The sequence below is a fragment of the Macrotis lagotis genome, chromosome 1, assembly GCF_037893015.1.
Source record: "Macrotis lagotis isolate mMagLag1 chromosome 1, bilby.v1.9.chrom.fasta, whole genome shotgun sequence".
NCBI lineage: Eukaryota > Metazoa > Chordata > Mammalia > Peramelemorphia > Peramelidae > Macrotis > Macrotis lagotis.
The window spans coordinates 418,953,515-418,979,431 of NC_133658.1; the positions used below are offsets into that span (position 1 = coordinate 418,953,515).

Here is a 25,917-nt window from a genome sequence, read left to right on the forward strand (position 1 = left end):
TCTATTTAGCTCTGGTCTTTTCATCAAGAATTTTTGGAATTTTTCCATTTCATTAAATGTCCATCTTTTTCCCTTGAAGAGAAGGTTCAGCTGTGTGGGATAATGGATTCTTGGCTGTATTCCAAGCTCCCTTGCTCTTTGAAATATCTAGTTCCAGGCCCTTCGATCCTTTAATGTTGATGCAGCCAAGTCCTGCATAATCCTTACTGTGGCTTCTTGATTTTTAAAATGTTTCTTCTGGCTGCTTGCAGGATTTTCTCTTTTATTTGATAGTTCTGGAATTTGGCCACAACATTCCTTGTTGTTTTCATTTTAGCATCTTTTTCTGAAGGGGTTCAATATATTCTTTCAATAACTACTTTTTCCTCTGGTTCCATGATATGAGGGCAATTTTCCATCACTAGATCCTGTAATATTAAGTCCAGGCATTTTTTCCTCTTCAATGTTTTCAGGAAGTCCAATAATTCTCAGGTTGCCCCTCCTCAACCTATTCTCGAGGTCAGTGGTTTTGCTGATGAGATATTTTACATTTTCTACTTTTTTCTATTTTTTGATTTTTGTTTGACAGGCCCTTGCTGTCTCATGAAGTCATTAGTTTCTGCAAACTCCATTCTTTTTTTTAGGGAGGAGTTTTCTTCATTAAACTTTTGAAACTCCTTTTCCAATTGGTCAATTCTACTTTTGAAAGAGTTTTCCATTTGACCAATTGAGCTTTTGAGAGAATTATTTTCTTTTTGCATTTGCCCAATTGAGGATCTGAGAGATTTAGTCTCATTTTGTATTTGTCCAATTGTATTTTCTAAGGATTTGTTTTCTTGTTGCAAGGTATTAATTGCCTCTCCCAAATTTTCCAGGTGATTTTTAAACTCCTTCCTTATTTCTTCAAGGAAGTCTTTCTGTGCTGGAGACCAGATCATAGTCTCCTCAGGTGTTCTAGATCTCTCTGAGTTAGGGTCTTTTCCTTCCAAGAATTTTTCTGTGGATCCACCTTCCTGCTGACCCTTCTTCATTTTGCTAAGACCTTGTTTTGGGGAGGGGCTGGTTCACTTGCTAGAGGCTTTACTCACTGAGTGCAATTTCTCTTGCTGGCCAGTAGGAGGTGCTGGTGGCTTTCTCTGGAGTGTCTGACCTTGATTGAGGCCTTCTCCCTTAGCTTGAAGGGAGGGGTTTAAGCTGTTGAATCCTTTTACCTTCCATCAATGTTGGGCTTTACCCTGGGGTGAAGTCCTCCCTCTGCCTTTTGTCAGCTGGGCTAGTTCTTGTGCTCAGACATCTGTGCCTGAGGCAGAAGTAGTCTGCAATTGTTTGTTCTGGGAAAAGGCTTCAGCTGCAGTGGAGAGATGGTGTCTGCAGCTCTCTTGCACCGGAACTCTCCCCTTAGCCTTGTACGCAAGCTCCAGAGGGTCAGAGCTAACAGGAGTGCCTCTGCTCCCTAGTTGACTCAAGCCCCTGTGGTCTAGCCCCACAGCTGATCCAGCAGGTCTGTCTCTCAGGCCCTCAGGCTCCCTGGCTCCAATTCAGCTGCTAATCTGGCTGATCTGGGACTGATCTGCTGTCTGAGCTGGGACTCACCCACCAGGACTCCCCCCAGAGAAATTCTTAGGTAGATGTTCTTTCTCCTGGCTTTTCTTTCTTGGTTTTGTGGGTCAGATTTCTGTTAAGAGGTTTGTTTTTTATGATAGATGGGGAAAGATCAGGAGACTTTAGAACTGTGCCTGTCTTCTCTCCGCCATCTTGGCCTTCTGTCTCTTAATTCTGCGGATGTATGGACCACTCTATATTACCTCTCTTTTTTGTATTCCCACCCTTTCATTGATCTCATTAACTCTCTGCAGTCAATGTCATCTGTACTCAGAGATTGTCCATTGTCAGCTTTAGCCTCTTTCCTTCATCAACTGACTGTTAGACACATTCCACATTTCTCATAAACATCTCAAACTCAACAGATCCAAGAGTCCTCATTATTCCCCTCCCCTTTCAAAACTTACTTGTTTCCCAACAGGAGCATCATAGCAGTGTAGTATAGAATTAAAGAACTTGAAGTAATATAACTGTTTAGTAATAAACCACTTAACGACATCATTAGACAAATTATGTTATGCTGTGAATTCAGGGTAGCTTTCATTTGCCCAAAAGTATTTTCTTGCCTATGGAACATTACCTGGCTACCAGCCAGTAGGGAGTTTTCCCATGATAGCATTCTCGAAGAGCCAATAAGTTAAAGACCTGTGTTTTTAATTCAAACTTATTCCATTAAACAATTATTTTGGTGATGTTTCCAGATAGTGAATTTCAGTCAGTGGTGCAACTTACCCTGATAGTGCAAATCCTTCAGTTTAAATATCATTTCTATGTATTCTATCACGTAGTTTTTTGTAATAATTGTTAACAAGAATTAAAATTGAATAATTTGAATTTTACTACTTCTTTTTAATCTCTTGTGGAGGGTAGAAAGCAGTAAAATTGTCTAAAAGGTAAACAGGAAAGAGAACTTTAAATGAAAACCTGCTAAAAAGACTCCTGAGTAATCTAGAATTGATCACTTAATGCTCCTTTATGGAAATTGAATCTTCATTCTAAAGTGGAATTCCATATTAGATAAGTCTACTTGAACATCATTCAATGACATGGACTATGGACATTTTTGCTTAGTCTGAACAAGTTTTTGTAAAACCCGGATTCTCTTTTACATATAATAAATGGTGTTCAAATTTTTGTTGAATGGATGCATTTAGAATATAGAAGGAAAACTACATGCTGACATACTGAATTGGGAGTTTGCATAATTGAGTTCATGAATTTGCATAATATAGTAGGAAGACTTTGGTCTTAGATTTAGGAGATAATGCTTTAAGATTTTGTTCTGCCATTTATTATCTGATCAGGGTAACCCAAAAGTATATAGCGTAGAACCACATTAAGACATTTTGGACACATGATATGAATTCCTTCAAGTAACTTACTTTCAGGTCTCAGTTTCCTCTTCTCTGAATCTTGTTTTTATCTGACGGGGAGAAGAGTTCTATTCTATATGATTCATTCATTTCTGAGACCCTCAGCAGATTGAAGGGGATTCAGGCTCATTCCCAAATCTGGAGTTGTGAAGATGGGTGCTGCAAAACATTCAGTGCTGGAGAAGACAGTGGGAGCTTTTGGGAGAATTCTCCTTTCTTTATGAAGTATAGGGCATCACCCTGAGAGATGAGCCTGAGTCTTGGAAAGTGTCGTGATTCTGATGGCATCTGACGAGATTGAACTCTTAGGGAGTGTACTAACAGTAGAAGACTATATAGCCCTACGAATAGCACGCTGACATTGTCCTAGTCTTAAACTATTGCCAATTGTATCATGCTGATGATGATCAAAACTCAAAGATGGAAGGTTTAAGAGGAAAGATCATACTGTTGATTAGCCCCTTGAGAGACAGTTTAGGAAGTACTTGATTGTTGCATTCTGTCACTACATAGCACAGGCTAGTGTTGATGATGTGCCATGGTGTCTCACTGATACTGGAGCAATTGAAACCACTTTAGGTCAAGAAATGCCCTCCGTAGCCAGATCATCTCCAATGGTCCTGTTTTCTATAAATCAGACTCTGAGATAGAATGATTTTAAGCCAAGTGAGAAGGATACCTTGTACAGAATACCTCTCCCTATTATAAACAATGTTATGCAACTTATTCCTCCAGTCATTTGATTGTTTGGTGTAGTACTTATTCCTCCTTCTAAAGAGATGATCCTTAAGATCTCTTCCTGTTACTATTTTTTTAAGAACTCAGATTACCTTTTTTTTAAAGCATCTTTGGGAGTAGTTGAACCCTGAGGATAGCTATACAAGAAGGACTTACATTTGTGTCTGTATTTTAGTATCATAGTATAAGATTGCCATGGATCCAGTTCTAGAAGGACCTCAGATGCCTCAGGTCTCAGACCTTCATTTCAATGTTGGGAAGGTTGGGGAAGCTTGAATGACTTGCCTGAGGCTACACAAATAACATGACTCATGCTCTGGACCTGGTCCTATGGGCTCAACAACCATCTTCATTGAGATGATACTTTTCTCTTCATGGGAATTATTGATATAAAATATTTTCTCTGGTGTTGAAAGAACCAAAAAAAATGTCTATTTTCTTATTTTGGTCTTTTCCAACAAACTCATTTAAAACAATAAGTATTTTCAATTAAAATTTCTTTTGTTCATTGTTCTTCAGTTTGTCTAGTCATTTCTTTTTTCCCCTTTATTCCTTTCTCATTTCTTAATAATATCTTTTTTTTTTTGTAAGGCAAACAGGGTTAAGTGGCTTGCCCAAGGCCACACAGCTAGGTAATTATTAAGTGTCTGAGACCAGATTTGAACCCAGGTACTCCTGACTCCAAGGCCAGTGCTTTATCCACTACGCCACCTTGCCGCCCCTCTTAATATCTTTATGACCTTTTTCTTAAAATGTTTGTGATTATATAATGTCCAATAAAAGAATATTTAAGTTTTGAGGGACTTGGGCTCTGTCTTCTAAACTCATTCTGTTTCTTGAAATCATAGTATATATAGTGTTGTGTAGTACTATAGCCCTTTCCCTTAACCAGAATCATCTTAAAAATGATAGTTTTAAAAAATATATTAAAAAGCCACACAGGGAGGCAGCATAATCTAGTACAAGACTGTTCAACCTTAGGTTATCTTAGGGACTCATTAAAATAAAATAATTATTCAAGGACCATACCTAGTATAAAAAATACAGTACACTAATATAATAGTTAATTTGTAGTCTTACCTTGGGCTTAGCAAGTGCTATGAAAAGTCATGGTACTTTTAACTTCTTAGAAATTGGGGGAACACATGTCATCAATATGACAGGTGAAGGTGCAAAGAGTGAAAGCAAATGAAACAACACAACAGTATAAAGGTAGGTGCATACTGACTATTCTGCATTGTGCAGACAGAATATATATCATAAAGCAATTGAAAATTCCATGCAATATGTTTCATCATAATACTATTTAAAAACACCAAAGAAAATTAACATCAACCTGGATTATTTGTTAGTGATAGAATGAAAAAATCTAATATGTATTCCATAGAAATTATTGTTTTATTTTTTCTCTTGTGAAAATTAAAACCACAGATGGGCCACATAAAATTGCGCTGTGGCCTATATGTGGTCTGTAGGCCATATTTTGAACAGTCCTGATATAGTAGAAGGAAAATAAAGAAGTCTGGGTTCTAGTTTCTATGCCACTTTTAATTGTTGCAGCATGCAAATTAAACCATGATTTCCTGGATTTTAATGGGATTCTGCTTTCATCTACCTGCCTTGCAATCTTTTTGTTAGAGAAATGAGATATTTCCATTTTTATTTCCTTGGAAGAATGTATGAATTCAGATTATAATATTTTCATTTAATTTAAGAACACAGCAGTTTGTAAGTTAAAACTTTAGTTTGCACAGTGAATTTAAGGGACTTTTAGCTTATTCATACATAAGCAAAAAAACTAAAATTAATCTATGCACTTTTTTGGTTAGCATTCAGAGCTAATAATTAGGTTTCAGTATTTGAAATTCATTTAAATCTAGGTTAAAAAACTAAGAAAGTACATAAATTAATGGTAGGAGGAAGAACTTCCATTACCAGTTTGGAAATATTAACTCTCATTTGCTTTTTGAGAGGGTGGGGGGAGAGGAGGTGTTAAGATTGATCTTTCCTCAGTTTATAAAATTATTGACAATTCCGGGGGAATCAATCTTAGGTCAAAGATGGGAAGGAAAATTAGGAATTTTCCCCTGATTTGGGGACCAATGAAGAGGTGATGTTACTACTATTTATTTTCTTAGCAACTATTTTTTGTAATAAATAACTTTCTAATCTTCACTTTTGTAAAATTTAAGAAGATCCTTTTCAACTTGTCAGATGAATGTTTTTCCCTTTTTTCTTAATATTTTGTTTTTTTCCCAATTACATGTAAAAGATAGGTTTTTTTTTTAGGTTTTTGCAAGGCAAATGGGGTTAAGTGGCTTGCTCAAGGCCACACAGCTAGTTAATTATTAAGTGTTTGAGTCCGGATTTGAACCCAGGTACTCCTGACTCCAAGGCCGGTGCTTTATCCACTACACCACCTAGCTGCCCCTTAAAGACAGTTTTCAATAATCATTTTTGTAAGATTTTGAGTTCCTTGTTTTTCTCTCTTCCTTTCTTCCCTCTCCCCTCCCCAAGACAGCAAGCTATGTGATATAGATTATATATTGAAAGACATAGGTATCTTTACAGTTAAACATACCTTGTGTTTATATTCTGTATGATCATGTGACTATTAATCTAGATAAATTATGAGATCTTTTAGTTTTGATACTGTGATCCTATAAATCACTTCCTATCTTCAAAGATTCCCCAAACTCCTTGAGTATGGAAAGGAATAGGAACAATGAAGAAGAAAAGAAAATCAGACCTGGTATATAAATTCAGGAGGACCAGCTAATTTTCATCTTGGCTTTAACAGTTTGAAAGATCTGCTTTAGCCCCACAATCAAGGAATGTTTTGAAAGACTTTTTTTGTCTAGTTTTAATTGTCTTGCCTATATCCAGAGAAGTTTATGAGGTTGTAGTGTATTTAGGATTAATTTGATTTGAAAAGTACTAGGTTTTTTTCCTCTTGCAATTTGCCATATCCAAAAGACATTTTTAAAAATCATTAGACCTCTAATTCTTGATGCCTGTGTGAGAGAGACAGCCTTGTTATATCCATTAGTCTCTGTTCAACAAATGATGGTCCAGTTAATTTGCCTTGCTTTTTATCATACTTGTATGATACTTAAAAACCATCTTGGTGCCTTTGTACTAACTGTCTCTATGCCTGGAGTATATTCTTTTCTCACTTCTGACTCTTAGAATCTCTTGTTTTGGTCAAAACTCAACTCCAGTGCCACCTTCCACATGAAATCTTTCTTGATATCTCCAGTTTCTAGTACCTTCCCTCTCAAAAAAAATTATCTTGTGTTTATAGTGCATTTAAACCCTAAGAATCTGTATCCCAATAGGGATAAGGACTCCCATTCACTCTGAAAAGTTAGTTTCCTAGAGGGAGGAACCTCCTCTAATGATTCTAAGGATTTCACTTGGTGGGGAAAAGTGGGCTGTTATTTCTAATGTTATTGGCTTAAGACTACAGTCTACTGTTTGTGTTTTCTCTAATAGAAATCACTAGTACTATTTACTATTATTTAACTAATTAATAAAGCCAATTTATTTATGAAGATATAGTAAGAACGAAAATAAAAATTCATACCCTCTAAGTGGGTCCTCCTTCTCTCCTACTTCAATAGGGAAGAGTGGATCCAAACTTTTAAAACATTTGCTTTAAAGCATTCATTCACTCTACCAAATTCTCTTCTTAACATAGCCTGTGGACAAATTCTCCCTTAAAATTGGCATCTGGACTGCTGTTTTTCCCCCTACTCCCTCTCCATCTTAACCCATTTTTACATATTTTTCCTTAGTTAAAATATCTTTTTCCTCAGACTTAAACAATAGAAGCTGTCTTACCCTTTCTTTTCTTTCTCATATTTTATTGGAAGTCCATAAACATTGAGACAGCCCTATAATGATTTGTTGATCTATAATGTTGAGTTTTTAGAAACAAATAAATGGGAACTCTGTTCTATCCTTTATACACGTGAAAATTTTTTATTATTTTCTTTTCATGTAAAAGCAACTTTGTCTATGTTCAACTCTTCAGTTAGTTGTTTGTGCTCTTAGTAATTCATTTTTCTAAATACAATCAATTAATTTTAGTTCTGCAGCATCTGACAATTCCATAAAATGTAGTTTCAGATAGTTTCAAAATGTCTTTATTTGAAGTTTCAGGAATGGTAAAATAGATTTTAAGAATATGGATGTTTGATTTTTTTTCTTCATTTATTTTTATATTTTTTAGTGTTAATAATACAGTATTTAAGTATACTTTTCTAATACAAAAGAGCAAATAAATAGCCTATGAGTCCAGTCACACCAGACTTAAACCATGTCCTTGTAAAAGTACTTCAATTTCTTTTCCTGTACAAAGGAAAGTTAGAAAACTTAAAAGTTGATGCCTGAAAAAAAAAAAAGTTGGTTCCTGAGACAATTAAGAGGTAAAATTGTAACACTTTTAGATCATCAGAGGAAATGACAAATTATAGAATCAATTTGGCATTGGAATTAGATACCTGTTAAGCCAGTATTTCATATTGTTTATTGATTGTAATGCTGATTCTTAATACTGATATTAAATTTGAAATTTTTTTTTTAGATTTTTAACCTGTGAAATTAGGAGTCCAAACTTCCTGAATGAGTATAAAGATAATACCTGAAATGTAGATTAGTAGAATTCATTGTATTTTACCTAACATATGCAGCTTATAATACATTTGTTTCTTATGTTGGATAAATGGAAGTCTGATTTCCATTACCATTTTATTCATTTGCATCAGAATGAATAAAGCTATATTTTTATTAAATAAACTTGAAAACAATATGGATATATTTATGCAGTTGTGTAGAATTTATTGAATAACGTTTCTGGTGATGAGTATTTAAAAATGTGCCCTGTTACAACCTGGAGAAATGTTTTTTCTCTTGTGTGGAAAGCAATACAGTGCTGAAATATTCCTCCTTAATTTTGATCAGAATGAACAAAAGTGTCTGTGTTTATTCCTGCCTAATGCATCACAAATCTGCTGACATCCTAACCTTGGAGTCTTGGCTGGCGTTAATCAGGCCTGTGCACCGGCAGGAAAGATGTACCTAATGCACTCCATCAGTGCAGTTTGCATATGGAAGTTCTCACAGGGGAGCTGCCCTGTGCCAGCTGAGGGTTACCTGCCCACTGCAGTTATTGTATGTAATTATCGAACCAATCTGTTCAGCCCAGCAGGGTTTAGATGGTAATCATGAAGCAACACTTTGGAAAAAGAAAGATGTAAGGCACTCTCCCCTTCTCTCATCAGTTATGTGAAGTTCTAACCACTCTTAAAGCTATTTTAGTAAAGTAATACCTCTGTATCTTAAGCTGTTAAATGAATGCCACTTGAAGTTTCTTAAGGCTTAGTCAAGTTGTTATTTTTGCATTTATCATTTATATCCTTTTGGTACACTATATATACCTAATACACACAAACCACACAAACGTGTGTGTGTGTGTGTGTGTGTGTGTGTGTACTTCAGTTTGTGTTTCAATATTTCTATAGCTATCTTAAGAATATTTTTGAAGTAGTTGGATTAATTGTAATACACAGATAATAACAGTTCTGTCCATTTTGAGATTTTAAAGTAATGTGACTTGAATAGAGTTCAGCTTTCTCATGTAGTTCTCTGGAGTAAAATCCATGGTTGCCATTAGGAAAAATAAAAATGTGCTGTCAGCAGGTGTTAGACATTTTTATAGCTTTACAAAAATGGTCTGAAGCAAAAAAAAAAAGATTCTGATAAAGTTTAACTTAATGTTAATTCCTAGAAAATATGAGGACATTTGTTATATTCTCAAATAATGAGATTTTATGTATATTGCATTATTTACAAATGATGTAAATGGACAAGGTTGCTATGAAAACTAGGGATAGTATGGGAATAAAATTTGGAATTTGTTAGATTCTTAAAATTTAAATTTACATTGAAAAAATCCAAGCTGAGAAGTTTTTGAAACTTGTTCTTTGATTATCTACATAATTCAAAAAGAATAAATGTAAAATACTAAATGTAAACCTAGTAATACAAAGGTAGCAGGAGCAGTAATAGAAAAGAATGAAAACACAATGTCTACATTAGTTCCTGACTACATGAATCAGCTGGAAGAAAACATAGAAGATAGGAAAAGATTTAAAGATCAGACCCATTTTGAGAATTTAGGAGCAGACCTCTTATCTTTAAACCTATGTAAACCATTAAATTATTCTGTGAGGCAAATGTTAAGACATGTTATTTAAGTGTGCAGAGTTCTCCTAACTTAGTCCTATATAACAAAAACCTAAAAGTTAAGATTTGGAGGCCTATCCAAGTAGCCCTGACTGCTTATACCTCTCCTCTGATTGCCTTCCATCTGAGATTACTTTCCATCTTCTTGGTATATATCTTCTTGTACATAATTCTTTGTATTTTGTTTCCTTTTTTCAGAATATGAACTCCTTGACAATAGAAACCTGTTTTTTGCCTTTCTTTTTATTCCCAGCACTTGCCCAGTGCCTGACACACACATAGTGAACATTTTTGTAAATGATTGTTAGTTGACTTAGAATTCTCCCACTATTTCTGTTTGAGCAGTCAATGATATTTTATGTTAGATGAAACACGTAAATGACTTTTTTTGGTATAAAAAGTGACCTCCTTCCCCAGGTGTGAAATAAGGTACATAAAGAATTAGCTGTTAAATAAAATATCTTTCAACTATAATATTTTAAAAGAATTGCACAGAGTATGTGGTTTCCTATATGAACTAGGATTAATCACATTCTCTCTCCCCCAACCTTAATTTCTCAAACTTTAAAATCAATTTAATAATATTTTTGATATTTACATATTTGTATTTTTCTTTTTTTGCATGGTGGCACAATCTTATTCATAGTAAGTACTTGAAGTGCTGAATGAATGAGTGAATAGTTGTGATATATAAATGTTGAGTTGGCTATTTTCTTTTACTAGAGAAAGAATGTGGATAAGAGCTTAGAGTTGTGATTATATATGCCTTCAGTAAGCTTACATATGCTATTTATATTACTGTGATGTGATAAATTTATCTATTTGCTTATGTCGGATCTTGTTTTTTATCTTAGAAGCGAAAGAAAGAGGTAGAGGAAAGTACAGCATCAGAGACTGAAGATATGGAAATCTCACATCAAAATATATCAGAGGGATCTCAAACTCGTAAGTTGAACACAAACTTTCTTTGCTTCTTATATAAATGTCACTTGGATTTGTTCATCATGGACAAATATTGGAAAGTATCTTGTTATAATATTAACTTTTATGCTAAAATTGCTTGTCATGAAAATTTTCTTAATTAAAATAATGCATATTTATAGCATTTCATAATTTTCAAAATGATTTCCCATGTATCTCAACTAATCCTCACAATAACCATTTATTTTAGATGTGGTAGATATTTACCCATTTTATACTTGAAACTGGAAGTTCCTTACAACTTATGGGTTCTGTCAGCATATTTGTCATTGCTTTGCATTGCTACTTTAAAAACATCAGTCATATAAAATATTTTCAAGAAGTGTTCTTAGAGCTACAATTAAAGCAAAATTTATGGTCATTTTTTTATGGTCAAATTAATGATGTATCCATTCATAGACATTTTGTGAGAAGACATGGCAGTTGTTTCTTCTTCCTGAAATCTGCCTATGCCTTGAACATTATTCCTTACTTTTCATTCACAATCAATCTCTCATTCATTATCTAATTCTTTTGTATTTTTTAAACAACACCCATATTTATACTTCAGACATCTTGTAAAAAGAGCATATTTAGGGGCTGCTAGTTGGCACAGTTGATAGAGCACTGTCCCTGGACTCAGGAGGACCTGAATTCAAATATGACCTCAGACACTTAATAATGCCTAGCGGTGTGACCTTGGGCAAGTCATTTAATGCCTTTGTCTTGCAAAAAAAAACCCCAAAAAATTAATTTATAAAGGGCATATTCAGTTAACACTATGGAGGGTAAAGTTAAGGAGGATAAATATTTCTACTTTATATCCTGTTGCCATCTTCCATCTTCTCATTGTTCACTTTCCTTGTCTTGTTCATTTTGCTGTTAGAAAGTGATGCGTTCTAAGGATCATGGCATATCTCAACCAGAGATTAGCAGCAGCAGCTACAACAGTGAGTGGAAGAAGAATTAAGAGTAGTAATAAAAAGAGGAATATTTATTTTTAAGTACCTTATATTTTGATAAAAACAATTGGTTTAGCTTTGGCTAAATCAAGAGAATTTTAGAAGAGTTGATATTTAAGGTTTGAAATTATAGCTAAAGGAAACCCACATGGTTGTTTTTAATTATACTTATACAAATACATCTGTTTTACATACAAAGTAAATTAGGAGCATTTTAGTTTAATTGACATTTCAGTTGTAATAGCTGAATTTTATGTCTTTTCTTAACTAAAGAAATAATGAATGGGGGGAAAGAAAAGGAATAAATGCTTCTGAAGTGGGGGAGCAATTAAGATATTTGATATTAGAAACTTGAAAGTGGTTGAAATAATTTTTGATTTGAGAAGATTCTCCCTTATTCAAATCAGTGCTTTGGTTTGTTTTTTCTTCAGTAGCTTTATGTTTTCTCTGAAATAGCAGACTAGTTAAGATTAACTGATGTTCAAGTATTCGTCAATCAAATAATCTTCAACTGCGAAGGCACAGTGATGGCAGCTACTTGAGAGGGACGTTCTGAGGAGAGAGATTTAACATCATTCATCAGGTCAAGAAAACTTTAGATAGAAAGAAAACATACTTCCATTTGGTTTTGCTGGATACATAATAAAATTCAGTACATGTTTTGAGGCTTTCACATTTAGTGTCACAAAAGTATTTCAACAGTACAGTTACCTCCATCAGTAGTTCTAGAAATGTCATTTTCTTCATTAACAATTTTATTTTCAATCACAATTTATGGTTTATAATACGGTAGGAGATTTTGCTCACCATGGGATCTTTTAGAATGCTCTACAAGGCAGATTGGGAGCAGCTTTCTTTTAATATCTATTTAGACCATTTGAAAATATGTATTATTTCCCTGATATACCTAAATTCATTTTGAATAGTTGGTGGTCCATTGTGTAAGAACCTATTCTGAAAGCTTTCAAAATGTGTATTGTGTAGATTTTCACTAAAAAAAGAGTGGGGGGGTGATTGGGTTTGTTCCTAAGAACAAGGTTCTCTAATACTTTTATTTTTATGTGAGACATAATTTTTACCAATTACTGGGGTTTTTTTTGGCTGAAAATACATTTTCCTTCAACACAAAATAAACTTTAAAAATCACGTATAATTTATCAGTGCTAATTTTTCAAGAATTATAGTAAAATTGGTTAAATAACACATTATATATAAATATATATTATGTATGTTTATATGTATGTGTGTTTTATTCCATACTATTATAAATATTATTTTTTAAAAAAATCTTGAACTTTGGGACCAGAACTAAATAAAGACATTAATTGTATTTTTTTTTTTTGGTGGAACAGAGAAATTTTCAAGAAAAAAAATTGAAAACAAAATATCAACAAATTTCAAATGTTAATATATATATTTCATAGCAATGTTGAAATGTCATTTGCCTTTTTCAGGTACTGAGCATTACTTTACACATTTTAACATTTGATATACTATTGTACATTTTATCACTAATGATGAATATTAGAAATGACTTAGATAAGAACAAAAATAAAAATAATTTCTTTAGAATTTCATAGAATTATACATTCTGGAACATTTTGCTCATATAACTATTAGAAGTGACACTCTGGGGACATGTTAAACTTTAACACAAGTACAAAAAAATCTCCAGGGAATGACATGGACCGTAGTATTTTAAATAAAGTGAGGGATATATTGTAAAAAAAGTATTGAGCCAATGATTAAGCAGACTTGAGGCTCACTATTCTGTAGGTTGGGACATGCATTAAGAATAAAAATATACTGTGAAGTAACTTTACAAATTAGAAGTTTACTTTAAATAGATGATTTGGAAATTTGCTTTTAATCTAAAATGTGAAGAGGAAGTTAGAAAACAGTTTTAAAAATGATCAAAATATCATCTTTGAATTTCATGAACAGGCAAATGACAAATTAGTAACAAACTCAGACATCACTGGTTTGGTGGTAAATGTTTAACAACTAATTCTCTGTAAATGCAGGAAACAATTTTATGTTTAATTTTCATTATTAATATTTTCTCCACTACTTTCTTAAGTCTAGATCCATGACAAAGCAATAAAAGAAATTGACATATACTATTTCCTGATTTATGGAGTATAAATGATCACACTGAAAATTTTGCCCATTGGCTCTTAACAGTAGCTTCAAACTGGCTTCAGCACATCTGTGCCAAATATCTTTACACATCTCCCCTCAATGAATTTTGTAATAGAAATTACAACTATACATCCTTAGAAGAAAGAAGCCCTGATAAGGCAGAATCCTTTATGAATTCCTATTTTGCTAAGCAGAGTTTCACCAGGTTTTCCTCCATACATCCATAGCAGAAATATAAACAAACTTATGGAGAGCTCATCTCTAGAATAGGGATCAGTCTTGCTAAACTACTGCCTGTTATACCCTGCATGCTGCAAGTAGTGGCTGCTGAATGGGACAAGAAGCAGAAAGGGTGCCCACATAAATGGTTGAATCATACCTGAAGGAAATGATCCTAGAACTCAGCTGGGGCCTGGCCATGCTTACCCAGAAGTTTCTTGGGTAAGAGAGGGATCCAGACTAGCAGACCTTTTAACTTCTCTAATTAGAGGAACCTGAAAGCATACTTGAACTTTAACTTTGGAGTACACACCATCAAAGGCACAAAATAAGAAAGTGAGTAATTGGGAATGTTTTATAAAAGCTGAAATATTAAAGCTATCAAAAACAGGCACCTCAGAAATCCAAAAGATTAGTAGATATATCAATAGAAGAGCTCCTAAAACAAGAAAGATGAATGAATTTTGAAGAATACAAAGCTCTTCTAAATAGTAACAAAAATAAAAGTAAATCTGAAAAGGTGTCTGAATTCCCAAGAGAATATGAAAAAGGAAACTCAAGAATCATTCAAAAAAGTAATAGAAATCCAGAAGAAATTAGGATTTTCTCAGAAATTAACTCAGAAATTAGAACTCAATGCAGAATTGCTATTTTAGTGAATGGATTAGAAACATTTTGAATATATCAAGGAGTATTATAAAAGAAGTGCGAGAAATGAACATGCATGTAGCAGAAAATTAGAAAAGTAGAGGAAAATTTGGCAAAATTATTGTAGAATTGTTTAGGCTTGACCTAAGAAATCATTAAAGGGTAAAAAGAAGGACACAAGGAAAGGACTTAATGGAACATAAGGAATCTGGTAGAATAGGTGAACTGAAGTACCATGGATTAAGTCCACTGACCTTTCTGTGGGTGAATCATTATCCTGTGTAGAATGGAATTGCAGAGTGGGAGGTTGAATAAATGGAGAGAGAATGGATGTAGGGAACAGAGGGTAACAAGTGATACCAAATCCATAGTGGGAATAGCAAGCTAAAGGTAATCCCAGTAGTTTCTGAGCAAGTGAGGATGTGTCTAAAATAGCAGGTATTAAGACAGGGGTTTAGTAGAGAGGAAAGGGTCTTGCCACAATAGTGTTGAAAAGCATTCACATGGGAAAGGAGATAGGTATTTGAAATGGAAGATGGGGACCTCCTCAAGACAGTAATCTGAAGGAATTTATGCATTGGGAGACCACCCAATTGGAGCAGCTGGTGTCCAAAATAATGGGGGGATCATAAAAGTAAGGATAAGAGGCACTTCATTGAAAAAGAGTTTGGTCAGTGGGCATGAAGTAGGTCTTGGTCACAGGAGTTGAGCCACAAAGCAACTATTACCCTCACAAATTGTTATTTCTAAGAATGAGGAAGAACAAGGGATAAATAGGGAGAATAAGGCAAGATCTAAAAACACAATAACAGAAATTTGTTAGAAGAGAGACCTTTAAACTGGCAGTCCATGAACTTTAAGCCTTTGAGGGACATAGAATAAAGAAGAAAAACAAAATTTAGCATACATCAGAAATTTTAGAGTACATTGAAAGGCAAAGAAATAATTAAGAGAACAATGCCAAGAAAATCTAAAGAAAACAAAATTAGTGGAAGTAAAATGAAACTAATGAAAATAAGTGGTATGAAGATTTTTGAATGGGGGAAATTAATTGAATGGGGGAAAAGAGAAGAAAAAATCCATAAATGAAAGAAAAATCAGTTATTTAAAATTCATGACTAGGCAAAAGTTAAGCAAATGCAGACTACGAGGAGAGCAGTTGTGGGCACAGATTAATATCAAATTAGGATTTTTGTGAAGGATCAAATAAGGTAATGCTTAGCATAGTATATGGCACATAATAGGTGATAAGTAAATGCTAGCTTTTATTTCCTAAAACTAATCAAATGGAAAGCAAAAAAATATATACAAAAAAAGCTTGCTGACATTCTTAGTTATAAATAAGAAACCCATATGATGCTCCTAGGAGACATAAATGATGAACCAATATTAATATTAAACATTTACCAAATGACAAACTTAAAATTTATTAATTAAAAGTTAACTGAATTTCCAAAAGAGATAGAAAGGAGTACAATAATAGTAAACACTACTCCTAGATCTAAATAAGTCTAACAAAGATAAGCAAAGGAAAATATAATTAAACAAGTAGTTGGGAGAACTTAGAACTAAAAGACTGAATGGTATTCAAGTAGAAATATTAAAGCATAAACATTTTTCAGGATCATCTGATTCCTTTACAAAAACAACATGAAGGACACAGAGAAATGATAAACGTTAAAAAGTAGAAGTGCTAAAGATAACCTTTACATACAATAGTGCAATCAAAGCACTAGTTGCAACCTTAATAATGCAGGATAAGTGATTCAGGTCATACAACATTTATATAATAAAACTAAAGCAATCAAAAATATTTTTTTGAGAAAAATTAAAATTTAAAAATATTACTGAATTGTAATGTTCAATTTTTAAAAGCTAGAAAATAAACTTAAAACAAACAGAAAAGAGTCATTTTGGAAATTAGAGGGGAGATTAATTAGAAACATAACACACTTGAGAAAGGAAAGTGAAAGCTAGTTCTTTGAAAGCACTTACAAAATATATACATTCATATCTAATCTACTAAAATCAGAATTAACGAAAAATGAACAACCTAAAAATCATAACATAGAAGACATAAGTGATCAGAATACTTTAGTTTTCTGCCAACAACATTAAATATTAAAAGAAATAGAGGATTTACTACAAAAATATAGAATACCAATTGGAAATTTTAATCTAATTTTTGAAAAGGAAGTTCAAGTACATGTAAATGAGGAGATCCTGGCTCTTTTATATATAAGAGAATTTGGTCAAACTTTCAAAAGAACAATTAATTCCTACATGACATCAATTATTTTTCAAAAATCAAGAAGCAAACAAAAAAGAATATAGTCCTAATACTGAGTCCAGAGAAGTATAAAATATTCCAAGAGAGAGATTGATTTCATTAATAAATGATTCAAAAATTAAAAATAAAGGCAGTAAATGACTAGTAATGTATGTATAAGTATTATGCTCAAGTTGGATTTATAGCAGGGTTGATTAAGTTGTAGGAATAAAAAATGATCATTAAAACAAAACCACATGATTATATCAAAAGTTATAGGAAAAGGAAAAAAACTTTTAAGTACAGCATTCATTTTTGCCAAAAATAAAAAGCAAAACTTAATATTTCTCTAGAACTTTTTAAATATAATTAAAATTGGACTTAACTGACCTGTAAATTCCTTTATAGCTCTAAATCTTTGACCCTCTATTTTTTTTAATTATTAAATGTATGGACACTAAGCACAAATCAGCAGATTTTGAGAGGGTGAAATAATAAGTACCAGGTTACTTTCAGTCCTATTCTAGGAATTTGTATCATATGCTGTTTTGATTTGATTCACACAATATTTCATCTATATGAGAAATTCCCTGGGTAGAAAACTACCTCTACTGATAAAAAATGGCAACTCTGATATCTTTGTAGTCTAACAGAGTTGCCTTGGGGCACCGATAGGTTAAGTGATTTGCTCAGAGTCCCAGAAATAGAACTTGAAACCAGTATTTCTTATATCCTAGGTTGGCCTTCTGTCTGCCACTGCATACTGCCACATGTGGTGAGATGAATAATGGACATTCTTCCAAATTCCTTCATGTTAAGTGAATATTCCAAGTTCTGGAGACTGAGCATTCCCTAGTCTGGGACTCATATGAAAAAGTGCCTTCCATTGAATAAACGCTCATTTGTTGAATGACTAAATGAATGAATAACTCAATATTAAAATATTAAGCATATACCATGTACTCTGCATTCTAGGTAATAGGGATACAAAAGCAAAAATGAACACATGAAATCAGTCTGTTCTTAAGTTTATGATGCTTTTGAAGTTAACCGTTAAAGATTCTCTCTTAATATCTTTTCCAGAATAGTCTTCTTTCTTATAAATTTGATCCTGTAACTCCATGACTTCACTCTCCTTAATAAAGGCCTTTTAAAATGTGGCGTCACCCAACCTTTCCAACCATATCTAATATTCTTCCCAAGAAAGGCCAAGGTCAGCCACTGCGTCTTAGGTTTTCACTAGCTGTTTTGACCTTTGTCTTGTCACTGGACTCTAATATCTGAAGAAGAGAGTGAGGCTGATGGCTGTGCAACTCTGCCTCATTCATATCCAATTTATGTGCAATTTTGGACAAAAACCAAAAGCTAACATTATGTATAGTGGGGAGACTTTAAAAGCTTTCTTATAAATACATGAGTAAAGCAAATCTACCTCTTTCCCCCATTCTTATTTGCCAGAAATTTTGAAATATTAACCATAATAAGAGAAATACAGGAAGAGACAAACTGTTTACCAGTAACATGATGATTATGTTGCAAATCCTAAAAGCTAATTGAGACAGTACTTTCAGTAAAGTAGGATACTAAACATAACCACAGAGAAATTAATTTCTAAATTCTAAAAAAATGCTAAAAGAATTTCTAATACAATAGTATTGTAAATCTAGAAGAAAAATAATTGAAATGGGAATCTCATTCAAAATGACTACGAAATGGGCAAAAAATCTAATTCAGTCTATCAAAGTACATTAAGTACCTATAGATGTAAGTGAAAAATGTTCCTTAAATAACAACTGGCTTAAATTAACTAGGATTATCAGTGCTCCTGGCTGGGTTATGCTAATCTTATACAAATGACAATATATCCTAATTGGATTTATATAGATTTAGTGCTATATCAAGCTACTGTGTGGTTACTTAATAGAGCTTGACAAAATAATAACAAAATTTATAGAGAGAAAGAAAAAGCATCTTGAATATCAAGGGGAATGATGTGGGGGTAAAGGAAAAGAATGAAAGAAAAATAGCAATTCTAGATCTCAGATTAAGCTATAGATTAATAATCATTAAAATTTTTTCATGCTTGCTCACAAAATACAAAGGAAATCCAATAATTTGTACTAATTAAGGAACAATCAGTTGAATTCAATTATATAATTCAATAAGCTCAGTAATATAAATTAAGTGCAGAAAACCTTATTTGGAAAGACTTGCTAGGAAATTTCAAAATTTTCAGGGCTTTTAAGTTTTTTTTTTTTTAATGGACTCTTTCGATAGTCTGGTGAAGCCTATGAACTTGTTATCATAATAATGACTTCATAGTATAAAACCCTGAGGATTACAGTGGAAACCAATTAGTGATTAAAAAAAAAGTTTCACAGATTCCAAGTTAAGAACTTCCAGTTAGATCATTTTATGCTATGTGATGCAGAAAGATCAATGAAGATAGATGTATGTTCTCAGGACAGAAGTAAAGATCTTTAAGCAAACAATGGATAAAGGCAATCAATGACAAAATATAAAATAAATTTCACTTATCTGATATATATTAAAGTGTTTGCTCAAATAAATGTATATATCTAGTATAAGAGGAATAGTAGTTAGTTGGGGGGGAAATCTTTATATCAAATACTTGTTATATTCAAAACAAATAGGGAGCTCACAAATATATAAGACCAAAAACCATTGCCCAATGAATAGGTGGTTCAGGGATATGAACAATCAATTCTCAAAAAAAAGTTATTTACAATGATATGAAAGATTGTTCCAAGTACTATTAATAGGAGAAATGCAAATCAAAACAACTGTGAGTTTTTACCTCATACAACAAATTGGCAGAATGGCCAAATGATAGAAATAGTGTTTCAATACTTGTGGAAGAATAGACTTATGGTATATATGTAATAGTGTCTTAATAAATGTAATATATTACTACCTTGTAAGAAACAAAATGGATATGATGAATAATTCAGAGGAACATTAAAAGATTTATCTGCTATTATTACAAAAGTAAACTTAGCAGAACCAGAAATATATATTCAAATAGTGACAATAATGGAAATGAAGAGAACAACAAAATAGTATGAATTTAATGCTGTGAAATCGTAATGAATTAGATTGTCCCAGTTTATAAATATGAGGGTGACTCCAGGTTTGAAAACTTCATATAATATCTTGATTGATTGTTGGTTAGTTTTGCCAAACTATTTTTCTTCTCTTTTTAAAATTTCTCATAAGGGTTCTCTGCAGAGTAAAAGAGAGAAAATTATATTGGGAAATGTTGTAAAAGATATTAGATAGCAAATGATAGCAATAAAAATTCTCAATAGCCAAGTTATCTGTCATGTAAGAAATACTTAATACTAGTTCTTTTTAGAGATGTCATGGAAGATACAGTATTTTTGCTTGGGACATAAATGAAAATAAAACTTTTCAAGAAGAATTTAATCTCTTTAAATTCAATTTTTGAGTATTGACTCCAGAATTTTTTCACTCTGATGGTTATCATCTTATAATAACAAGGTGAGATGAAAACTTGTTTTATTAGCCAGTGTGGTTAATCATGCTGGTAGGTGCTCATTAAATCTTATATAGCAGTTGTCTCAGATAAGCCATCCAGCTAATTGTAAGAGTAGTTTTGACATTTCTTACCTAAAAAATACTTTTGGTATCAACTGTGACTTCCTGTTCTAAATTTCATTTTGGTAGAATCAAATAATTTTCAGTGGAAGAGACTTCTTCTCAGGACAATTCCACATCCTACCAGAAGAATAGAAACAGGGTTTAAGACAATATATTTAGATTTAAATCCCATTAGCTAATTCTGAGCAGCTTTATGTTTTGTAGCATCCATTTTTATGTTTTGTAATAAATTCTATTTTAAAATATTCTTCCAATTCTCTTATTTCTCTGTAAACCAGGTTTATTCTATGTAGTTCAAACTACAAAATCTCCCTCTCCTTTTCTGTCTTTTCTTTTTCCCACTTCTCCCCATCTCTCTTAATCTATAAAATGAAGGTAATAATCTATCATGATCGACTTATAAGGTTCTTGTGAGGATCAAATGAGATTTTAATATTCTTAGCATTTGGTAAAATTTAAAAACTCTTCAGCAGTGTTAGCTATTAGTATAAAATACTTTCTACCTTTCCATGTAGTTTGCATTAGTGATGTAAGTATTTTGTATGAGTGTAACTTTCTCATTATTTAGAGTTATATTTTGGTTTCTAATTTGTATTTTTCTCTTATTTTTAAAGGTTCAAGAACCAGAAAGAGAGTCCTGAAGTAGAATGAATACAATAAGCCCATATATGAAATTTGCTTCATTTCTCCTTTTTTCAATGATGATTCTTTTCTCCTTTTTTATGTTACATTTGATTTTCATGTGAATCTTGGGAGAAAGGGTAGTAGAAATATTTTTTAAATCTTTGTGTCTTTGAAGAGTGTTTAAAGATTTTTATTAAAATAAATATTTCATATAATTTATTATGCTTTAAAGTCCGATTTATGAAATGTTCAAATCATATCATTTAATGCATATTGTGACATCCTGAAAATGATGAAATTTGTGAAGTTAAGTGTTAGCAAGTATTACTTAAAAAATTGTATACAATTTGATACTTTGGAGACTCTACAAAGATAATTTCTCATTATACTTAGATTTATTTGATAGAAAGTATTGTATTTCATATGCACTTTATTTTGATATTTTTTTTCCTCCCCCTCCATCATAGAGTTACCTATCTGTGGAATTTTAAAAGAGAGGTTTTCTCTCAAGTAAAGAATTCTTGGCCTTTTGAAATATGTGGTTTTTTTTTTATTTGAAGTTTATTGTAAGTTTTGTACCTTTGAAATTAATGAATTACCTTAGTAATTAATGAATAGGTATTTTTGAGAGATTATGATTATTATATTTAATAATTTTTACCTTTAAAATTGTATTGTTTTGTAATTTGCAGACCTCTAGGTATAGTCTAGCTGTAAAATGGTATGCTCAACTTATGTTCATTTATCTTTACAATATTTTGGTTAAAGGGAGGTAGTGGCAGACATTCATCCAGATTCATTGCAGTGTTAAATAAATTAATCCAAGGTCTATGGCAAAAAGAAACCTCTCTCCTGAACCTTAACTTTGTAGTTCAGTTTTCAATTAAAAATGCATTTCTTTTCTTCCAAGCAATACCACCTTATCTACAGCTTATCAGTCATCCAATGAAATAGGATATACACATAGGTATAATAAAAATTTCTTGTTTGAGGAAAAAAAGACAATTCCAAGCAGTATTTGATTCATATTACAATTTATGATTATGTCAGTAAATATTCAGTGATAGTTGGATTTGTTAACCATTCAATATGGCCTCAACTCCATGCTAGGTGCAGGTGCATGATAATGTAGGTAGTGCTATGGAAGGTAAAAGAATGCTATGATGGTATGAATTCTTGCCCTTGAAGAGCATGCAGTATATTTAGGAATATAAAGCAGACCTCTAGGTGGTATAGTAATTGGGGGACTGGACCTGGATTCAGTAAGACCAAAGTTCAAATCCAGTTTTAGCCTCTTATTAATTATATAATGCTGAATAAGCACTTAACTTCTGTCTGCCTCACTTTCCTCATCTGTAAAGTGGGAATAATATCACCCATGCTAATTAAATATTTATTATTAATGATATATACATACTACACACACATACACACAGAAAGTTAATAAACAGTTTAGCAAAAATTATAAAGAGTTACATAATTGTCAAATGAATAGTGTGTGACTTAAATGCTCATTGTAAGCTAAGGTTGTCTTATGAAGTTTCTTTAAGACTTCTTTCTCCTCTGATGAGATGTTTGTGAATGGATATACCCTTCCAATCCATCAGTATGAGATTATTTGCCTATCTTATTTTAGAGTTTATATTATATACAGCTGCATTTAATTTTTATTGATTAAGAATTAAACAATATTGAATATATACATTAAATGTGTTTGTGGATGTTTAATGAAATTTTAAAAATTTGACTGAGATTTTGTTAATATATTCAAATAATTCCAACATATAATCTACAAATCCATCTTAGATATTACAGAATTTAGAATTGGGATATTATATCTTTATTTTAGGCCTATAAATAATTTTGCTTTTTTATTTTATCATATGAGCCTTTATCAGATGAGTCTTTGCCATTCGTGTTTTCTTCTTTTAAAATCCTCCAAAGATCTAATGTTATACTCAAAAAATTTTTGTTGTTGTTTTCAGTCATGTCTCACCCTTTGTGAACCCATTTGGACTTTTTTTCCAAAGAAACTAGAGTGGTTTGTTATTTCCTTCTCCAGCTCATTTAATAGATGAGGAAACTGAGGCAAAGAAGATTAAGTTACATAATCAGGGACACACAACTTTTAAGGGTCTGAGACTAGATTTGAATGATCTTTCTGACTTTTAGGCCTGGCATGTTATCCACTGTGCCACCTGTCTCCATTTACAAAAGGACCAAATGTCCAAAATGTGGTGGCATGCAGCCCAAAGGACTATTTTATGCCACCCACCTATGGGTTTACTAAAATGCTTTAGTAAATGAAGCTTAGCTACCTACTACAGAACTCTCACTAAAATGGCAAATCAAAATATATTGTCTGTTTCAGTAAAAAAAATTTTAAGACTAAGGTTAGACAGCTCTGATTCCAGAATAGAGTTATGATGGGGGGGGGATATCACTGATTTTTGCAGAATGCCAGATTTTAGTCATTGAAGTGTTAGTGTCCCAAGTTTATTTGTAACACCTAAATCAACTCTCAAGTTCTGTTTCGAACATATTGAGGCTTAAAATAGGAAAAATGTGTGCTGTATGTATTTTGTGTATGTGCCTTACCCTTTCTATTTTTCAAATTATATAAACATAGTAAAACCTGTTGGTTAAATAGTAAGAAAACAACTTTTCTATTCATATTGTTTTTAACAAGTGCTGGCACTTTCTCTAGTGTTACTATATTGGCAGGACTGTAGGAGTTAATGAAAAACAGATTTGCGTATTATAAACCAGCAAACATTTATTAATTGCCTATGATATGCAAAGCACTACACTATATGCTAGTGATACAGTAAAAGGCCTCTGCCTCCTTGGTTATGTTTTACTGAGACATATTCTTCAGAAGTCAGGAAATACAAAGTAATTTGAGGAGGGAGGAGTATTAACAACTGGAAAAAAATCAGAAAAAAAACATCACAGAGGGAATGGTAGAGGAAGGTAGAAGCCTTTAAGGAAGGTAGAAATGAGATAGCATAAGGGAAAAGTTACGCTGTTAAGTGGGAAGCAGAAGATTGGGGAATGGTGCCATTTTGCTAGATTATAGAATGCACTAAAGGGTTATTTTGGAATGAGTTTGGAAAAGCAGGATCTAGATTGGGGAGGGCCTTAAATTCCAGTACCACTAAAGAGTATTAAGCAAAGAATTGACAAGATCAGACATATGCCTTAAAGAAACTACTTTGACACCTGTAAAAATGTTTTTAAAGAGGAGAAAAACTGTTTATTAGCCTTTTTTTTTGATAAACCAGGCAAGAGGTATTGAGGATTTGAACTAGAGTAATGAACATTGGGAGTGGAGAGAAGGGGGTAGATTGAAAAGATAATTGAGGTTGAATCACTAAGATTTGACAACTGACAAGTAGGGGGAGAATGAAGGAAAGAGGAATCAAAGGTTGCCCACCCAAGTGCCTGGGAATATAGTTTATACCGTTTTAAAGGAGTTTGGAAAAAGAAAAAAGATTTGGGTAGAGAGTTGATTAGTTCTGTTTTAGATAATTTACATTATTAAAAGGTCAGCAAGGTGAAGATGTACAGCAGTCAATTGAGTATTTGGGAAAAGTTCTGAAGAAACATTAGTCAATGCCTTAGAGGTTATGGAAGAAATGATAATTGGAACTCATGGACACTAAGAGATCACACCATAGAAAAGACTAAACAGAGAACCAAGATGTAGTTTTGGAGGACGCTTATTCTTAGAATTGAGAAACCACCATTTAAATCAAATCATTCCACAAAAAAGAATCCCCACCAAACTATGTTAAACAAGTAGTTGTCCAACTTCTTTTTAAAGACTAATAGGGGAATCCCAAGTCACTGATAAAATTTGTTAAATAGCCCAGGTTCAAGTCTAGATCCTTGGGTTACCCCATTGGAGCTCTCCTGCCACATTGTCATTGCTTTATTAGAAACCATTCTTCAAACTAGGCCATCGAAATACTCTCAATACATTAATACTTTTTAATGTTAATATAAACATTGGAGTGTTGTCTTAATAATCCCCATTATTCAACACACATATGGTCTCCCTCTACATCCTCCCTGACCTGTAATAACTTTTCAAGGCAGTCCTCTGATTATGTCTTTTCCCACCTAATTGCATTTATTGTCATCTAGACTACATCTTTCTGTCTTTTCCAGAAGAATAGCATGAGATAATTGTCACTGTTTTTAAGAACATAAGAATCACCATATAGAGTCTTTTTGACAGCAATACAGAGGCACATTATAAGACATGCTTCTCCCTCATGATACTAACCTTAGATATTTACATCACCAAATTTTTTCCAGCAATCTCCAGTCATAAGGTCCCAGTACATAATAATGTCTTGTTCTTTCCCCTTAATGTGGTTGTTAAATCAAAATCCTAGTTGACAGCTAAGTATTGTTACATTTGGAGTCTGAAGAATTTTGGGGTTGGACTGTAAATCAAAAGTTTGCACTTTTTGTTGACATTTATTGTTGATTTCCCTTGATT

General features: G+C 32.7%; 1 protein-coding gene across 8 annotated transcripts in view; it reads left to right on the forward strand.

Moving 5' to 3' along the window:
- Positions 1-23,099, forward strand: part of VRK1 (VRK serine/threonine kinase 1) — a 169,972-nt gene extending 146,873 nt beyond the window's left edge. For 4 of the 8 annotated variants that reach the window (XM_074213041.1, XM_074213043.1, XM_074213042.1 and 1 more), the window contains 2 exons: positions 10,796-10,886; positions 21,398-23,096. In XM_074213041.1, the coding sequence (XP_074069142.1) occupies positions 10,796-10,886; positions 21,398-21,429 (123 nt within the window). In that variant the 3' untranslated portion in view covers positions 21,430-23,096. Of the gene's footprint in view, positions 1-10,795; positions 10,887-11,787; positions 11,852-12,294; positions 12,447-17,878; positions 21,361-21,397 lie in introns of those variants that run through there. The other 4 variants (XR_012473812.1, XR_012473813.1, XM_074213045.1 and 1 more) reach the window with 4 other exon arrangements.
- The last annotated feature ends 2,818 nt before the right edge of the window (positions 23,100-25,917 follow it).